Source organism: Pseudomyrmex gracilis, unplaced genomic scaffold (assembly GCF_002006095.1).
Source record: "Pseudomyrmex gracilis isolate BER0280 unplaced genomic scaffold, ASM200609v1 scaffold_272, whole genome shotgun sequence".
NCBI classification, from domain to species: Eukaryota; Metazoa; Arthropoda; class Insecta; order Hymenoptera; family Formicidae; genus Pseudomyrmex; species Pseudomyrmex gracilis.
Window position 1 is genome coordinate 91,405 of NW_018020856.1, and position 20,612 is coordinate 112,016.

General features: G+C 39.1%; 1 protein-coding gene across 1 annotated transcript in view; it reads left to right on the forward strand.

Moving 5' to 3' along the window:
• LOC109859620 (kazrin) overlaps positions 1 to 17,292 on the forward strand; it is an 88,495-nt gene extending 71,203 nt beyond the window's left edge. Inside the window, exons 9-17 of the mRNA XM_020438016.1 lie at positions 131 to 326; positions 2,770 to 2,859; positions 4,162 to 4,378; positions 6,338 to 6,605; positions 7,027 to 7,374; positions 7,537 to 7,660; positions 7,963 to 8,107; positions 11,144 to 11,336; positions 15,836 to 17,292. Coding sequence (XP_020293605.1) covers positions 131 to 326; positions 2,770 to 2,859; positions 4,162 to 4,378; positions 6,338 to 6,605; positions 7,027 to 7,374; positions 7,537 to 7,660; positions 7,963 to 8,107; positions 11,144 to 11,336; positions 15,836 to 16,087 — 1,833 coding nt within the window. The 3' untranslated portion in view covers positions 16,088 to 17,292. The remainder of the gene's footprint in view (positions 1 to 130; positions 327 to 2,769; positions 2,860 to 4,161; positions 4,379 to 6,337; positions 6,606 to 7,026; positions 7,375 to 7,536; positions 7,661 to 7,962; positions 8,108 to 11,143; positions 11,337 to 15,835) is intronic.
• Positions 17,293 to 20,612: the final 3,320 nt, after the last annotated feature.

Below are 20,612 nucleotides of genomic sequence, written 5' to 3' on the forward strand. Positions count from 1 at the left end.
TTCGTTTCCGCGGGGTAGCGTGAACGGCGCCGCGACACCCGGTGCCGGAAGTAGCAGCGGCGGCGGCGGCGGTGGCGGCGGCGGTGGCGTCGGTGGCGTCGTTGGAATTATTCCTCATATGAATTCTCAGCCGCCGTTAGGCACCACCGAGCTCGGCGTGTCCGTGGGCAATGTAGTTGCGGGAGCGGGCGCGGGTGGATCCTCCGGCGGCCAGGCCGGCGATCGGGGCAGCTGCAGCGCTGACAGCGGCGTGCGTGGATCGAGCGATCGCGAGAGCGGCGGCGCGACCAGCGTCGGCGGAAATCTCTCGGACTCCACGACGGACGGTAAGCGTCGCTCTGACAGCGATTAAAAATTTTTTTGTTTCTTTCAGCGGTTGTTAATTGTAAGGGTAACAAAAACCTAGCTGGTCTCTCCCAATGATTGGCATTTATTGATTTTTTTCTAATTTTTAACACGTTTGTTTATAGTTACTTTTTATCTGATATTTTATATTTTTCGTGCAAATGTCTAACAACTATTGAACGTTCAACGTTTAGTCTTTTTATGCAACCTCTTCAGTTTTGCGTGGGTCCGCTTTAAACAATAGCAACTCAATTGGTTGGTCGTTAATTGCAGAAGAATGCACCGCAAAATTCATCTTCAAGACTCTCTCGTCTTTGTTATGAAATTTCTGGAACTAATGTTGCTTTTAAAGTGCCGATCATTGAGTATTTTACTTACCGAGCGAAGTGAAGATTACACTTAGACTATTGAATAACTAAAAAGAGAGAATAATTTGCGCGAAATCAAATTTAAGCGAAAAATCGTAAAGCATCCCTGTGTAATTGTTTAAATATTGCGTTCAGATGCGGATTGTACATATGTAATATCAAAGAAATTACACGAAGCGAAACGTATGTGCTTAAGTTTGTGCGACATATAATCGTCTTAAACAAAAACAGTTTAATATCATATATAAATAGATAATATCTACAGAGTGTCTAAAAAATTCTGACACAGCCGAAGTACGTGAAGATAGATTCGGTCAGTCTCAACAGAAAAGTTATTTTTTTTTTTTTTTTGCACAATTCGCAATATTTATTGAATTATTAATTAATTAAAATGTGAACCGGTTTGCGCGCGGAAAGCGACGATCCGGACTCCGTTCAGGCAGGTGTGATTTTCAGTTTTAAAGAAAAAAAAACTAGCTTATCTCACGCAATAGATAAATTTCTCCTAGCAACACACGAGAAGCGGAGCAAACAAGCGAGCAATTTGTGACACAGCTTCTTGATTGCAACTTGATTGTCACAAATGAAAATTATACACGCCCACAGAATCCGGACTGTCGCTTCCCACGCGCTCATTGGGGCTCACATTTGTTAATTGTACTCAACAAATATTGATCACATTAATTAAATTTATATTCAATAAGTATTGCGAGGTTTGCAAAATGACTTTTCTGTCGAGATCGATCCCAATCTATGATTTATACACTTTGGGCTGTGTAAAAATGTTTCAAACATCCTGTATAATATCGTAGGTTGTAATAAGAGTAGTGACGTAACAATAGCGACAATAGACTTTTCGCGTCATTAAGCGATGTGACGAGGAAAGAACATTTTTGGAGGTGTGTGTATCGAGCTCTACTATTAATCACAATCGGAGTGACACCCGCTTAGGAGATAATGACTCTGGCGTTTAGGTGCAACGAGGCCTCAAGATTAATCGCCCAGTTAGAAGGGATTGCAGTGCACATCCGGCTAAGTACCGGTTTGAAAAATAGTCGAGCGGCGCTCGGCCGTCAGACCGCGTATGTTAATCGAACGTAGGTAGTGGCGGTCTAATCGAGCACGCTTCCTTCATGTATTATTCAGCCAATCGCCGTGCCGTTGCATCAAAACGGTTTGATCGATTGGATTCCGGCAAACAGTCGCGGTTACTAGAGTGCGCGCGGGATTGGAGCTCGATGCGCATGCATGATTTCGCGATGGGACGATGGGATGCGTAGAAACGCTCACCGTTTCAAAGACTCATCTCTTATCAGTCTTACATCAAAAGTTTTTAACACGTTAAAGATTTACTTAGGATATATTTTTTTTTTTTATTGTTTTATTTATCGATGACGTACTTTTTTTCTACTGAACGCTTTTTTGAAATAACAAGCTTGGTATTATGCGTAACACATAAATAAATTCGCACACACATTAATAATTAATTATTGTTATTAATGTTGTTATCTAAATAAAGAATGTTAAATAGATCACGCATAATTGACAGCGGATAAATAAATAAAATTGTATAATTCGTCGAAAGCGACAATATATATATAAGAATTTGTCTCTCGGCCAATAATATCGAAGGAATTTAAAAGTTAATTACGGCCAATTCGACATAATGTCGTGTGCGCGCACGCGAGAAGTTATCAATTAAAACTTTCTCTATTAGCCAGACAGAAATTTTCGCTAATGGCCGCGTCCATTATCTCCTCGTGCAAAAAGTCAAGCGTCTAGTTACTTTGCACTTTCCAACGTCGCGACGTGTTCGTCTCGTCTCTCTTTGTCCCACTTTCAACGGCGAGCTCGCGTTATCTCCGTTATCGCCGTAAGGGCGCAGCGACATAAAGAACACAAGCGCGACCTACCTCGAGGGAAGCTCGTTCTTGACAGCAGCTTGACGGGCTGAAGGAGGCTCGTGTCGTGGGTCACCCACCGACAACACTTTTCTCCCCCGCACTTCTCTTCCCCTTCACTGAGAAATTGATGTCCTTTATATATTTCCGCGCAGGCACGCCGACAATTACGGTCGAGGGCAGCGGTCTCGACATGGACAGCATCTCCGTGGTATCCTCCGTAGCACCACCCCACATATACCAATGTAAGTGTCCAAGAGCATAAATCACTGATCGTCGTCACTACCCTTGTTACTCTCGGCGCTCTCTTCCGTCTCTCCCGTCGTCGTCGGACGACTCCGCTGCTTCTGTACGTGTGTGTGTGTGTGTGTGTGTGCGCGCGCGCGCGCGCATGTGTGTTTTTCTCTTTTTCTCTTTCGCAAGCAATCGCAAGGTGACCGGTTTGAATCGTTAACGATAAATGATCGATCACGAAACAAGCAGATGAATAACTTTTGCACATTTGTTTGACGACACGCAGATTTGTCGCGCGTTAAAATATTTCTGCGCGATCTGGTTTTGTTTTAATATAAATCTTGCGCAATCGGTATTTCTTCTTTGCAAATCAAATTCAATTTCTCTGTAATTATGAAAACCGGCACATAATCACTGGTCGTATTCTGGTCACCCTGCAGCTATTTGTTTCTGTGGTGTGTCTGTGTGTGTATCGACGTGTGTGTATCGGCGTGCATCTCTATATGGTGAACCGACGGTCCCCGAATGGGATCTAAGATTCACTCGTCGAATAAATCATCGTTTTTCTCGCTACGTAAAAAAGTTTAACCAGTGCCGAGAGTCCCCAAGGATGTGTCCTCGATACAAGTCCTGCCTGCTACATGGCCCGAATGCATGCGCATGCACGTAAACCCTCTGACAGATGACAAGAACGAGCTATGCCCACGAAAAGGACTTTTTGCACGCGAGCAGAGGATCGCCGCACGACGCGCTGTGTGTTCTTTATGTGACTTGAATCGATTGCCTCTCGCTGTGTCATCATTAAAAACAGGATAATAATTTCGAAACTAACGAGTTTTGTCGCGATCGCGTTGGAAACTACTTTTCACACGAAGTAACGATATTTCATAAGCAACATTAATTAAAAGCAAGATAATTAAAAGCTTGTCGATGATGATTCACTTTTTACTTCTACTCTATCTTGATAACGTCTCAATTACATCTAACACATTGACGTTATATTTCTTTCTTATGCATTTTTTTTTAATGCGATAAAATATCTTTTTCTAAATAGTATATTAACAAGAGCGGCGCATACAAAAAAACATCACGCAAACAATTCAAATAATTCTTCAAATTTATATATTTATGAGACAAGCAGGGCTTTTTATTAAATTCCCTCTGCATATCTCGTTACATTCCCCCTCCCCCCTTTCCCCGCGATTCTATTTCTATCATTCCGTTTCTGTTCCGTGAGCTCGGTCGGAAAATCCGAGGATACGTCGTGTGGAGCGACGTGTGATGCTCAATCGAGCGATCTCTTCTATTTCCAGCCGCGACCACACCGAAAGATTGCAGCCCCACGCTATCGCCGCTGAACGCATTCTCAAGGTCCATGGACAATTCCTCGCTATCGCGATCGGTCGAGCAACTATCCAGCCCGTTGGAATCCGAGCCGAGAAGGAACAAGCAGCCGCCACCTGTCGTCGCACCTGCCGCGCATTCGCGATCGTCCGCCACTCGCGGCGGCACATGGGGATCCATTTCAAGGTAAGAAGATCGCTATTCGTGAAAACGTTTATATTTTACATTTGCGCGCAAAATCGCAATTGATTTGGGCAAAATAATTCGCTTCAAGAAAATAACTACATAAATCCAATTACGTTGTTTACGTAATTATTTTTCGACTTTTCTTATTGTGACACGTTAATTGCGCGTTAATTGCGTAAAACATCAATTAGTTAGTTAATTATGCAGCTCGTTTCTCGTAAATAAGCCGTGTTGTGTCATTATCGGAAATAATAATACGAGTAATTACAAGTGAAACGGTTTTTCGATCAATTAAAAAGCGATGTTAAGAAAAAATGGGCGAGTGCGCAACAGTTTTGATGGATTTTGTGATAGAAAAATGGACCAAGTGATTTTTGTACTACTATTTATTTATTCTACAACGATAAATAATAGAAAACAATGTGGATTACTTGGTAGAGCGAGCAAATCGGTTTTTTTTTTTTACATATAAAATTACTTGATCCATTTTTTTTTTTTTTTTCTATCACGAAATCCATCGAAACTTTTGCACTTACCCATATGTAACGAGCCATATGGAAAATGCCGGTATATGATGCGATATTATTTTCACCGGCGAATGAAATTTTTGCGAGCGCACGGATGTGTCCATTGATTTTTCAATCTCGCGCGCTCACACGCGTACAACAGCTTGTACAACACTCGTTTTTGTACCTTGATGACTCTTAGTCTTAGTTCAACAGAGAGAATGTGTCGTCATTACCGAGTCTTACTCTCCTAGCAACGTACGAACTGCGAGTAGCGAAATGAGTTCGTAACGCGATAAAAGGAAGATTGCAACTTCGCAACATTGTCGATCGTATAGAAACAGTATAAAGTGATATTTAGATACGATGTAAAAAAAATATAAAACTTTATGAAGAGAATTTGTCTCACGTGGAAAATATAGCAGAGTTCTTTGAAACAGAACCGTTCGGAGATAGGTACAGGAGAAACATCTCGACTTTTCAATCACATTTATTTCGAGATACCGTCGGTGAGACTCTTCGTGTCTCGCTCGTAATGTGATTTTTTATTCTAAAATGACGGATGATATACGGACCTGTCTCTTTAGGTGTTAGGAACAAGGTGTTGAAATTCTCCATGAACTTCCATTATCTCATCGACCGACAACGCGAACATTAGAGATTATCTCTCTAACAGCTGTGTTCGAATTTTGCCCGAAAGATTCGTCAGATTTATAACAAAAAAAAAAAAAAAAGGAATATAATTATCGAAAGTCTTGAACCGTTTCTGTACTACATGTGATAAGAAATGCGAAGTAAAATGCGTGTCGAGGTTTTTTTGTCTACTTGTTACTCGAGTTTCTATTGGTTTTTACATAGTCAAGCTTATTGATAGACTGCAGTCCTTCACCTATAAAGAATTACTTTATTTCCGAAGGAAATAACGTAATTAAAAACATAATAGTGTATCGACTATTATGAAGCATTTCTTATTCATTTATTCTTTCGTTGTGTGTGTATGTGCAAGAGAGAGAAAAAAAAGAAATTTGTTTAATGGAAGATTTAACAAATTCAAAGTATTACCGATCATATATATTATATTATTTGAAATTACTCGTGATGTTATTTTACTCTAATCCGATTATATTATAAATAAATTCGATTATATTATAATAAGTAACTTTAATGTTTCTTTCCGCTTTTTGATTATTTTATTATATTTTTGACGTATCACGATTTTTAAAAAATTATGATGTATTGTCAATGTGATAAAATTTTTACAAACTTTTTTATAAAAATGTAAAAAAAAAGTTTGCGTAAAGTAAATTATATGTCCATTCTCTTTATGTGTGACGAAAAATTACTGTATGCGTAGCGATAACTCTGTGGTAACATATAAAAATATATGTTTCATTTTTTAAATGTCTCTTGTTATATCGACATATGAATGGATCAGCGTTCTCACTTTCGGTAGAGTGTTCGCCCGTTCGCGACATCGGAAGACAGCAAACAGCTCCAGCGGTGGAGGCGGCGGCAATGAGGGCTCGGACGGCTTTGATCCATATCGATCCTGGTCGCCACTCACCGAGGAGGGTTATGCCGAGAAACTTCGTTTGCTCAGAGAAGCGGCCTCCGTGCCAATGGAGCGATGGCGAGCACCGACCGTTTTAGCCTGGTTAGAGGTGGCTCTCGGAATGCCGCAATATGGTCCGCGATGCGCTGAAAATGTCAAATCGGGCAAGGTAAAGGACTTGTCACGTTCGTTCCGCTTTGAGTTAGTTCAACCTGTTGGTTAGATAACTGTTGGTGACAGAGAGAGTTGTGAGAAATTCTTAATAATTCATCTTGTTTCGTAATTTGGCTAAATTATATTTTCGCATGATTAAGAATACGTTTAAAAATGATATTTAATTATATACGAAATAATATATTTAAAATAATATATTTCTATATAAAATAATATATTTAATATGTTTAATATTTATAAATTTAATATTTATAAATATACAGTTAATATTCAAATTTTATATAATAATATTTAATTATGTGAACACTTTTTAACAATTTGATTTGCAATTTGTGTATTTTAGCAAGATCTACAGAATTGTGTTTATCTGATCAACCAGAATATATCCAATCGCTTTATCTCATTACTACTTGCAGGTTCTACTTGAGTTGAGCGACGCCGAATTGGAAGCCGGTTTGGGCGTAACTCATCCGCTTCATCGAAAGAAACTGCGTTTAGCTATCGAGGAACATCGTTACCCGAGTCACGTTCGGTATCCGTGTATTGCCCAGCTCGGTCACACTTGGGTGAGTTCCGAGTGGTTGCCAGATCTCGGTCTGGCCCAGTATTCGGAAAGTTTTGCCACCAATATGGTAGACGCGCGCATGTTGGACCATCTGAGCAAGAAGGAGCTTGAGAAACTGCTCGGAGTCACGAGAAAGTTTCACCAGGCCAGCATTGTACACGGTATTCACCTTCTGCGGATGCTGAATTATGATCGACAGGTGAGCGAGTTCGCGCTATCGTATCTTCCGTTGAACAACGGTAGTACAACGGAGATAAAGCCGACCGCTTAACAAGTTTCTCTATGAGAAACTGATTAATTAAACGACGTAATTGCGGCCGACTAATACCGTCAAAGACTCAACGTAATGCTTTTGTGATAGGCGCTCGCTGTCAGGAGACATCAATGCGAACAGATTGACACGGATCCTTTGGTCTGGACGAATCAAAGGTTTATTCGGTGGGCGAGGAATATCGATCTCGCGGAATACGCCGAGAATTTGAAAGGTGAAGTAAAATTCTCTCTCGGGGTGTGCGAATAAGTTCTGAAACATAATTCTCTAAGCTTTTTAAAGCCTTTTCTATAATCGCAATATTTAAATATATATTCTTACACAATTTCTTATATTTGTGCGACTTACAATTTGTTTAACAGATTTATAAACAACACATCCGCAGAAATTAAAGTAACATAAGACACACAAGTTAAAGATAGAGGAGAAGAGGATGGATTTTCACTTTTTCAAAAGAAATTTGATTTTCACAAAACATTAAAATCTCCAACAAAAAATTATTCTTCTTTCCTGCAGATTCGGGTGTACACGGTGCTCTGGTTGTCTTGGAGACGTCGTTCACCGGCGACACCATGGCCACCGCTTTGGGCATACCGCCTGCCAAGCACATGATCAGACGACACCTCACCGCCGAATTAGATGCGCTCGTTATGCCAGCAAGGTACTCAGTCTACAGTCATCCAGAGGCAACACTGGACAACGCTCACTAGTCAACACGACGTCTCGTTGTTCTCGAGACCGACATCTCCGGAACCGTATAATCGACAACTCACAAAATCCGCGTTCGAACGTTCCTCGCGTCGAAGGAGCTTCTTTAAAGCGTTTGCGCAATTTTTATATCAATTTTCCAGTTTTCATCACACAAGTCCATTCAAACATGTAGTCCACTCTCAAATAGGTCTCGTACGTCGATAAAGAACGGACAAGTTTTCTATCTTGTGTCGTTGAGTCGTGCAAACAAAATACGCGTCTTTTAAAACTATAGAGTCTTAACAAACTTTTAATAAATCACTATCGCATGAAGCATCGCTTAATAATCTTCATATTAGAAGAACGTAATTTTCTCTGACGAATATTATATTCACGGTTTTTTATTTTTTATTTTTGGAGAAATTGTAGATCGAAACGGAAAGATGCTCGTTGTTTTAAACGTGGGCAATTCTAATATCCGAAAAAGGCGATAAAAAGAAATGAAGCTTTTTTTTTACGTTCTTTTTGCGCTCTTTCGAGGCAGGAACGTAACGGGGGGGATGAGATCTCTGTCGTTTACCTCTCTCATTCCTCGATCGACTTTGCACTCGTGTGTCGAAGTCGACATACTCTCGAAACAGCAGGTGCACGTTGTAAAGCAACGAACGACACATCACGCCGAACGACACTCACGTTTTTAGTCCATGTGCAACGGCCAAAGTTAACTCGTCGAATCACGTCGTGCTCTATCGCGACTTTTTATTGTCTTTCCAGTTTTTACAGCAATCGGGACGGTAGAGACTTTCGTCTAGTACATCGTGTCAATTAATTTTACTTACATTAGTGCTTCGTGCGCGGACAAACAATCGAGAGTGCTCTCCCTTCTACCCCCCCCCCTTCCGCCATTTCTTCTTCCCTAGTCAAAGAGCGTTTTCGAAAAAAAAAAAAAAAAATACTCGCGCGGAACGTACTCTCGGCGAATTTTGTTGCTGAACGCATCGTGTTACTCCTTCGTCGCGATCGATACTCCCGTTTCGCTGTCGTAAAATAACTCGGAGAAAAAGAGAGAGTTGTATAGTCGCGCCCGGTAAAATCGATAGACAGCTACTTTTCCAGAATTTCTACAAGTAAAGTTAGTTATCGTGTAAGAAGAAACATATCCGTGAACTTCCGCAAACGCTTTCGTATTACCGACGATAATTTAACGTAAGTCGCTAAGAGAAATCTCGAGAGGAAATTGTAAATATATTCCGAGGACCGTCTCTCGCGGAAACGAGGAATGTATGAAGGGAGTGCAATTTTCACTTTTTGGATTTTATGATTCTCTTTGCCGACGACAACGTGCCGCGCGGATAATCAATCAAAAGTTTAAAAAGAAAACCGCGAGACTTACCCGTACTTCTTTCGACTTTTTCACAGTTTCAACAAAAACGTCTCGTTGACATTAAGTAGACGGAAAGTACCGTTGAAAATTACTTTCCTTGATAAATTAACCTTCATCAAGCGATGAAAATTAAGCTGAAACGTGGACTCCCTTGATATGTCGAGCTATAAATAAATAAAGAATATGATAGAAAAAGCGCGTTCGGACGATCTCTTTCCTCGATCGCGATCGATCGTTACCGGACGCGCGCGGCGCGAGCGCCGCACAAAAGGGATAATACTCAGTAGTATTTTAATACACATGCCATACCTGGATATATATGTATACATATATATATATATATATATATATATATATATATATGCGGGCATACACACACGTAAATACAGTACAGTTACAGTCGACATATAATGTACATATACAAACATACGCGATTAACCACCCAGTGGAACGTGCCGGAGTACTCGGCACAGGTCGCAGCGCGCGATTCGCTGGGTCTGCAGTCCACTCGATCGCGGATTCACCGGTAATGTTTCTCATAGCTGAGCCGTAGCCCACAGCTGCCGCCTGCACTGCACTGCGCTATGTACAGCACATGTTAATCTTAGTGATCGTGGTGTAATCCTTGGTCAGACATACTAATCATTCCGTCCCCCCTCTTCTCTCCCCCGTTATCATCCCCTCCTTCCTTAAATTCTAAATCCTTCGAAAGACGCAGAAAGAGCTTTTCGTCACGTAATGATTCCGCCTCTCGGCGAAATTCTCAACCACGCTCTCTTGGCCAACACTTTAATATCACATTACGCAAATTGTTGTCGACAACAACAATAATATTAACGACAATGTGTTAGCGTTGCTTTTACCCTCGTTATCTCGCGGACGAGATACTTCTCCCGGACGTTTCTCTGGCCAGGAATCACACCACAGTTGCATTATGATTCCTTTTCTCTTTTTTACTGATTTGCCAATTTTGATATTTACATATCTTTGACTGTTCGATGTTTACTCTCGTTGATTGGTTAGCGTGGCTAGAGAATGCGCCTCGGTCGATCCTCCTCAAATTGAGAATCGGCCCTGGTGTAATTGGTACAGCCCAGTAAAACATACGTTACTCTATATCGGTGGTGCACAAAATGCTTGTGTATGTATATTTATGTTGTAACTAGATATTCATTATGAAATATATATATTTATATATATAGATCTCATTATTTATATCGTCGGGCACCTGCAGCGAGCCACTACCAATATTTGTTGACCGAAGTACGAGGAGCGAAGTAACGCGTAACAAAAGATCGGAAAAGATTTTGCTCACAAATAAAAATCTCAAAATAATCAAGTATAATAAAAAATATATACATATAAAATATATATAATAAAAAATATATATATATATATATTGAACATTATTAGATCCTGAAATAAGCGATTTTTGCTATACGCGTGTAAGGATTGAGTACAAATTTATAAAAGAAAAATTAAGAGAAAACATTTTAGAGAGCGGTTCGCTGTAGTGCGCACGTGTGTGTGTGTCCGTGGTCGAGGTATGTGCATAACAGGCGTTTGAGGACGCGTGTACGCAAGAAGGCGTGCATGAAAAGGACGGTGTGCGTGTGTGTGTAGAAGTCAGCTGGAGGTGGTCCCGAGGAACAGCAGCGCCGGGGCTGGCCGTCCGATGAGCACAGCGAGCGCGGGTGGTAGTCTCGGTCGTGGAAGCAGGGCGCTCCATCTACAGCATCATCAGAGCTCGTTGTCGGCGCTTCACATGACGGCAAATCACACCGGCACCATCGACAGACGCAGATCCAGTCTCAGGGTAACGTACCGTCTAGATTCAACGAGGGTCTGGTCCGCGCACAACCGCGCCAGGCACTCAATGCCGCTCCCCGCCTCGCCTGTGCACTCTTCTTAAACCCTTTCCAGTCCACCAACCAAGTGAAAACGGTATCATTTATATCGGGCTAATCGTTGATCAAGGTAATCGTCTTTGTGTATGAAGCGCGCGAGCGACTCCGCTCAAACTATCTTCTTTTACTTTTCGAGTGAATTTCGTGTGTCTTTACATGCTTATGCTTTTTTATTTATTTATTTATTTTTTCTCATACATGTACAAAATGTTACATATCGATAATTGTATGTAGAAGAGATTGTATTATATATATCTATATATATATATATATATACATATATACATATAAAATATGTATAATACATATATGTTATATATTATATACATATATTATATATAACATGACATATATGTATATAATGTATGTGAAATTAAATTTATATACAATGTAGAGATTAATAACAAAATAATTTATATTACTGGGGACTGGAAAAAGAGATAAGAATAGTGCGAGATACGTCTTCTGGAGAGCTATCTCTTGGCGAGTTGCTTCTTTATAAGCCTATGCTTGTTTTTTTACCATGGTCATTTATGCATCCTAGAGAATTTGATATTTAGAAAATTAAAATATCTGTGTATAACATATATTTTTAAGTTTCTTCTTATTAGGGATTGTATATTAATATTAATGGAGCGAATTTTCTCCTTCCTTTCTCTGAGTCTTTAAAAGAGATCAAAATAGTACGTATACAATTGCTATACTTCTATCACTATATTTTACAAGAAACAACCGTTTCTTTCTTCAAAAAGTTTATTTCTTCTTGACGCATAATAATAATACTAATAATAATAATAATAATAATAATAATAATGTAGTCGGTAAACTGTAATTATAATATAGACTGCATTGATAATCGATTGCATAACACAATTGGAACATGCATTTGCAGATTCATTAAGACTGATTCATTATAGATTTTCACTCCAATTACAATTGCATTGTATGTAAAACCATTCAGTCTCGCCCCAATTTCCGCTCAGTTTCACGCATCTCATCTTTGTGCGGTTATCAAAATCCCTTATTTTTGTTAATCATTGGCACGAATGCATGGCATCGCTTAATTAAGAGCGCTCGCATACCACCCTTTGACAGAATATCGCCCTATGATATCCATTAATTGACCCTCGTCGGGCGAAAATGAAACGTTATTCATATTTAATAGATAGATAACAACGCGAAAATATAAAATTTGAAAATATATAATAACCGATAGAAGATAAATCGCGGAGTGTGAAGTATATGTTTGCACGCAGTAATTACGTTATTATTACAGATATTATTTTTCAACATATCGAATAAATCGTATTTGATTAACGAATTTGTGTGAGATCGCAACATTATATCTTATAAATGGCAAACATAAATAAAGATTGAAATATTATTAACGAACACAAATTTTTTTGTTATTTTATTTTTGCTATATGTATATGAAATTCTAGTTAGTCTAGATAGCTCTTTTAATAAAGTTTTTCGCACGCGACGAGAGTCAATAACAATCAATTTCACGCTGTGAGCTATGAGCTCGACCTAACGTTAATCATTGTCCCTGCATCCCGTGGATCGTCGCAGACCTGCAGTCTTCTTTACTTGAAAAAGGTTCGGTATTTATACTTCTATATATACATATATATATATATATATTATATATATATATACGCATACCCATATCGTTTCTTTCTCTAAAATTCTTTGTACATTTTATTCTACATGCCACAAAACCCCTATATTACGAAGTCTATCGACTCGCGCTGCATCGTCGATTAGTCGCAGCACGTTTTTGCAAGGTCTCCAATAATTAACGCTCTTACCAAGATTAATGCCAATGTGATTCTCGAGAGAGATTTCTAAATTCTATCTCGCACTCTCACAGTAATTTCGATCTGATTAGTACTCTCTCTCTCTCTCTCGAGTTTACGAGAGATTTTGCGAAAAAGTTTTTGCGAGGGCACGTGAATAAGCAATCGATCATTCTAATTGTTAGTTTTTTTTTTGTTTTATAATCCAATTTCTATACTTACGCAATACCTTTTGTAAAGGTATTTTATGTAACATTTGACACTTTGTACATCTAAATTCAAATAATTTATGTACTTAAAACTTGATCGATCGCGCGAATTCATACCCCATATTCTTTCCCAGGAAAGCAACGTAGGAAATCATCGGTGTGGCAAATGTATCGGTATCGCGGAACGACGAAACGTTTTTTTTTTTTTTTTTTCACAAAAGCTTTTTCTCGTTCGATAACAAAAACCTTCGATCTCGGCGAAGCGATAAAAACAAAATGTCGGAAGACGAAACTTTCCGATTGATGTGACTAATTGATCTGTCCGAAACAATGCTTCGCTGAGAACTGAGACTGTCTAAGGGATCTCGCTCTTCGATCGAACAGACCTAAAGAACAGACTTTCGCTCGCACATGCGAGCGAAACAAATCGAACGAAAATTCTGATCGAAATTAACGATAATCGGAAAATTCACATTTTGTCAGTCTGTCGAGCATAACGTACATCGTGCAAATGTCGATCAAGAGATCATCCTTAGAAAGAATCAGCGTTAAAAATCCGCAAAGAGAAAAAGACTGATGGAGTACGAGCCTAAGTCTTGCCAGCCGTATTACCCATAATCATAGAGAATGAAATAGATCGCGAAAACACATCTCCTTCTTGTATATTTAATCATCTACTCTTTCTCTCTCTCTCTCTCTCTCTCTCTCTCTCTCTCTCTCTTTCTTGTATACACTTTTTGTTTTCGTCTCTATAACTCGTAATCAGATTACCAGACAATCTGCCGCATTGAGAAGAGGATATATGGTCGCGCAAAGAGAATAAAAAACAAAACTATTTGTTTATTCTCGCAAAATCTCGGAATCTCACCTTTACGTTAAAAAGCTGAACACGCAACACAAATTATTTATCCTATAAAAGTTGTATTACATGTATAACATTTGTGTGAAACATTATTAGTACTTATTTTTTAAATTAAAAATATAGTAAAATAAAAAATAAAAATAACATGTAATTATGTTTTAAATTAATTCAATTTATCTGTTATCATAAATTATCTGTTATTTTTTGGAATTTGCGTTTTCGGAGCGAACAAATTGAGAGGATGTAACACGTCGGATGGAATATAATTTTCGGAAATCCGTCGATTGTTCTTCGAAGCCGCCGCGGCGATAAACTCGCGCGCATCCCCTTAATCTCGCGGTTATATCCCATTCTCAGTGCTAAGTACGTCGATGTACGTCGCGCTATGTTACACACTGTAAACACTGTATATAGCAAGCATAGACGTTAGCCAAAACACGTGTCCTCCTCATGTATGTAACCAGAGTGTCTCTTAAGATACACCTTTATAGCGAGTAGCGGTTTATTAAATTATGCATTATGCAGCTCGAATTTACGTAGCAGATGTTCGTATTTAAAAAAGCGGGTGTATTACTTATGACTAAACTAGAGGGGCGCGTCGCGACGTCCCGCTCTATCGCCCGTCGTAATCAATTGTGTAAATATAAACTGACGATTTCAATGTGAAAAACACACGTTGTGGATTCTCTCTTAATCGACCTTTATTTTTTCTCGTCTCTTTTGCTAGTTGTCGTGGAGGAGCTCACAGGTATGCGCCATTAATACAAGTCAAGTACGTGCTTATCACCCCCGGTGTAGTAATTTCCTTGTGTAGTTGTTGGTTTCCCGCTCCTCTCCTCCTTGTTCACAGGAGCCTCCGCTGATCGTTGGTGCTTGCTTCGCGGAGTGAAAAAACGAAGTGCCCTTCTCTCTCCCTCTCTCTCTCTCTCTCTCTCTCTCTCTCTCTCTTTGTCGTGCATCCTCTTTATGTGCTTGCATCACTCCACGCAATAAGAATCACTCTGCTATACCCAGCGAATCCTGAATCTCTGTCTCGTACTCGCTAATCCTCTTGTTTTAGCCGAAGATACAGCAAGCGTTACAACGTTACTTAAAGAGAGCGGATATGTGTCAGAGTAAAAAAAAAAAATAAATCTCGTTTTTGTTTTATATTAAATTAAAAACTATATATACTCATTTATATTCCAGAATATCAAAACACAAGTCTGAAGCAAAAGAAAAAATTCACCTGATACTCATATCATTAACGACTACCTACATTTTTGGACACCTTGCACAATGTTTTTTAAAACTCAACTAAACAAGTCCCGGGAGAAGTAGTGAAAATTGTATTTGCGAACTTTTTCCGACTTTGTTCTCTCAAAAAACAACAATTTTGTGTGTTCTTGAATTGGATTTTACTAAAACTTGATCATTTCTCGGATCGCTCGTTTGCTCGTAGCTTCAACCTCTCCAGAAAGTCGAAATCCGTCGCTTGAACCCCGCACGACGACAATTTCTTTTCGAACGAAATTTTTAATCGATCGATTTCTTCACAGGGATCTCTGAGCAGAGCGTTCGGTCTCCGGCCTAGAAGCGAGAAGGCGTCGCCGTCGTCGTCTTCGGACACCGGCAGTCTCGCCAGTCAGTGCCAATATATGAGCAGCAGCGTGCGCAGCAATTCCCCGCCACCGCCGCAACTTCCACCGCGGCCGATGACGACCGGCGGCGGCGGCAAGCGGCACCGTCGCGTGAAGAGCATCGGCGACATCGAGTACATGAGCTCGGCCGCGGTGAGCACTCCCGTCTGACAGGAGGGTAGGCCCCATCATTCGGGGCCTTACCGCAGTCTGAGCGAGCGCGGCTACTCTTCCTCCTCGTACTCGTCGTCTCAGTACGGCTCGTATTCGGGCTACAGCAACGTGCTGACGAATAGCGATCAGTACCAGCCGTATCAGCAACAATCCGGCGGCAGCAACTACTACCAGCAGCTACAGGGTGGCTATTATTCACCGCAGAGCTCGGGACCTCCCTTCCCGGGTGTGCAAAGATACGGCAGTCTGGCCGAGGAGGCGTGGTCGTGTTCCACCAAGGGAGACACCTCAGCACGCATCTCGAAGGACAATCCCAGAACTTATCTGGCTTAGTCAGTCTACGTAACAAGTCGAAGACTTGTTGAGCGGATCTTAATTATGGCGTTCGAGTACACTAGTTTCAATAGAGACAAACATACCTGAAAAAATGTTTGAAATCTTCTTTATGTTTTACCTCCCTCGAATTTTGTCGCACGTGAAAATCACGCGATGCGACGCAAACTGCTTGCGGCGAGAAGAAGAACGAGCGATTTTAAGGCTTGTCTAAATGCGCGGTTTTGAAACATTTAGATGTAAAAAAAAAAAAAAAAAAAAACAGACAAAACAATATAACAGAAGGTGCATAAAAAATTTATAACATCGCGCGCAATCTCGGAAGGATTAGAATCTCGTCGAGCTTTTGATGTTTCACGTTCGAAACTAAGAATGTGAATCGAGAGTGACCTGATCGAATTTTAACAATTAAGTTGATAAAAGAATCGGTGCAATTCCGATGCGTAATAATTATTATACTGTTACAATGTGATGTCCGAGTGATTAATAAACAATTCCGACAACTTACACGACAACTATGATAGACAATACGTTAGTTGAATAGATGATGAAAGTACGAAATAAACATTTCAGACATCCACACGAATTCAGACAGAACAAAAATCCACAGAATCTCTCATTAGACGTGTCTCATTGGATGTCCGTATAGACCCGCGGACGTCTAATGAAAGTCTAATGAGTGATTCTTGATCTCCGCGTGAGAATGTACGCGCGATCATATTTTAAATAATAAAGTTATAACACCCAGGAGCAATTGTACACGTCGATATCAGTTGTCTCTTTCCGAGTTATTCTTGATCACACAAAGTAACTATATCTCGTACAAATGTTAGGCAGCATATCGTGATGTTAAAAAAAAAAAAAAAAGGTATACAAACGAATTTGACCAAATTTTCCGAAACACATCGAGCTACACCGATATACGCCGACGATGTATCTCCCGATGGAAGTATAAAAAAAAAAATAGAGAATAAAAAATATAATTGATCACGAATACAATATAAAAAAAAATATATATATCTATAAAAAAAATATATATATATATATATATAAGCAAATTAATTATATGAAGATTCTTTAGTTCAATCTGTACATGTATATTGCGGAGACAATATTCGACAAACGTCCGCCGCGGAACGCGATGTTTCGTTTATACTATTTTGTTGCAAACACGCGGCGGCGCTACACACAACATCCTATCGAAATATATTATAAATCACTTTGTATCGTAAAGTCACTCTTATTCGTAAGTATAAGCACGCGAAGAAAATCGTATCGTAAGAGCATTGCTGGAAAATATTTTCGCTTATAAATCGATCTTATGAACGAATGACTGATTAACGCAATTTTATCTATACGAGACAGAGAGAAAGAGAGAGAGAGAGAGAGAATATCAGTCAGTTTTTAGTCGATTCGCAGACTAAATTGTTTAACGTGACACATCAGCTGGCTGAAAATGATCACAACGACACCAACTAACAACACACATACATTCAGCGTCCTAACGCGCGTATGCACACGCGTATATAACACATACATATGCGTTATTATTTTCTATCAATATGTGCGTGGAGTTTCCTATGACCACACTTAAATGGAAACTTTATATAATAAGCTTGAAAAAAAAAAAAAAAAAGCGACACATTTACTTGTCAAACTAAGTGTGTTAGAAAGATACTCGTACCGTGAAAAAATTAAAACAACAGAGTCCTCGAAGACACTCAGTCTTCCATATTATATTTCGCAGCTTGGTGAAATTATCAAGTGTTGTACACATTCCATTTGTTGTTGTCTTAGACATTTTTTTCCTGAGATAAGCTGGAACATAACACTTTTCCGTCACTTTATTAAAGGCAAATAAAACAATTTGTTTGCAGTAAAATTTAATTTTCTATCACATTGTCACGCAAAGACACACCCCAAGTATCTCTAAGCTGCGATCTATGAAATCTTTAAACAGGATTGTTCTCTAAATATTTAATTGTGAATAAGTTTTTATTGTGCATTTATGATATAATTAATTATATGCGACCGTTGTATATTTCGACTAAAAAAAAAAAAAAAAGAAAAAAGAAACATATTTATGAACAAAACGAGTCGTATGCCAACTTGATATAAACGCTAAAGAGAAAGATCCGAGTGTACATTTTGACTTGATATTGCGCGAAGCGTGCAATTGACTCGTATCAACTATATTAATACGTACAATCTACCCTCTGGTGTTCGCATATTATGCTCCTACGGTCGCAAAAGAAACCGACACGATATTTTACAGAAATACGTATATTTAACGTGATATTTATTCGTAGATTGTAATTGTTTCTTAAATATTTATATTTATATATGCGCTCGCGGCCCCGCGTTTGATTGTCAACAAAAAAATTGTTTGATCCTACACCGAAAAGAAATGAGACACACATAGGACCATACAATACAATAATAATATATTTTAACGCTGGACTGGTATTATCGTTGTTTCGCGCGAGACGGAAACGGCGAATTAATACGCTAGCTATTTTGTGACATGTACCTAAGTAATTTATTTATATAAATTAGTTTAGGTTTTTTTAATTTATATATATTATACATATATATATATATATATATACATATATATATATATATATATTTGTATACATTATTATACAGCGTGGCCAATTTTTTTGCTTGAGCGCGACAGATCCAAGCGTTCGCTTGTGTATATTGGTGTAAAATGGCGCGCGATCACAGATTTCAATACAAACAACGTTGTAAATGTGCTCAGTGACGTCTGTATATATTTGTGTGTGACCTGTATCTAAATATTTGGAAAAAGATTAAATAAACACTTGCCTTTACTTTTGCGCGTTGAATTTTCCTGATAAACAATTTTTTTTCATTTTTTTTTTTTTTTTATTTCCGTCAGGAAAGCACGCCGTTGTTGGAGCATGCATATTCGAGAACGTCGACAATCGGACAGATGACGAGCTTCACCCGTAGACGATAAATACGTGCAATGATGAAGAAGAAAAAAATCATCAGGAACGTGTTCATTGCACGTCCTTAAATTTTTCACTGATTTCTTTGTATTTAAGGCCGGTGCTAAATGCTACTCTTAGTTTCGTGTTCTTCGAACTCGAAGAGAGAAAGAGTTTAGATTTCATCACGGAATTCTGATCAACGCGACAAAGATGAAAAAGAATTTTTGATCAACTCGATTGATTCATCTGGTGATTTTTTAAGCAAATGTGTCGATTTTTTAAGCAAAGTCTTCTCAGTCGCTCTTCGTGTTACCGATGGAACTCTCGTAGTAAAAGATTATATCCGATGTACGTGTACAGGACCAAAACTTGTATTGCGTCAGGCTGTTGCTGAACACACAAAGCCTGTTTTATTTATGAACAAAATGCACCGCGCGCTTTTGGAACTCCAGCTCGATAGCGAAGATCTTTACTACAAAACTTTCCAACGTATTGTTGAAAATATTAACGTTATTGTTGCGTCTCTGATGATGACGAGTTTATAGAGGAAATAGAGTGGATCTTAGCAAAAACTCTCTGCAGGTTTCGGCTCTGGCTTTCACGACCAAGTGTTTTACTTTGAAATTTTATTCTGAAGTGTACGTCGAAGAGTTCAAGATCGATGTGGTGAAAATGCATGTATAATTTTTAGTACAATAATTGTTCTTTCATTTTCTAACTTATCACCATTTATATACTTTTGTTAAATAATACACAAAGTATACACACATAAAAATATAAATAATAATATACAGTCGAACCTCGATAACTCGAATCTTAAGAGAAGAGCTAAAATCTTCGAGTTGTAGAGGTTTCGATTATTTATCGAAGCATTTTTTTCTTTTCCGCGGAGCAGAAGTGAATAAAATTTTTGTCTTCCAGAGGTTTTCGAGTTACCGGAGTTTGACTGTATATAAATTAAAATAATAATCTATACCGGCTCACAGTGGTCTCGCGGCCTGAGTGTAGGGGCTGCGAACCCGGAGGTCCCGAGTTCGAAACCACACCGTCGGATTTTTCCGGACTTTTTTAGCGATTTTATCGTTTTGTTCTCCCGCAGCTCTATTTTCCTATTTACTGTTTTTGAACTTGCATCTGAAACATGAAGTATGTTCTGTGTGTGTGTGTGTGTGTGTGTGTGTGTGTGTGTGTGTGTGTGTGTGTGTGTGTGTGTGTGTGTGTGTGTGTGT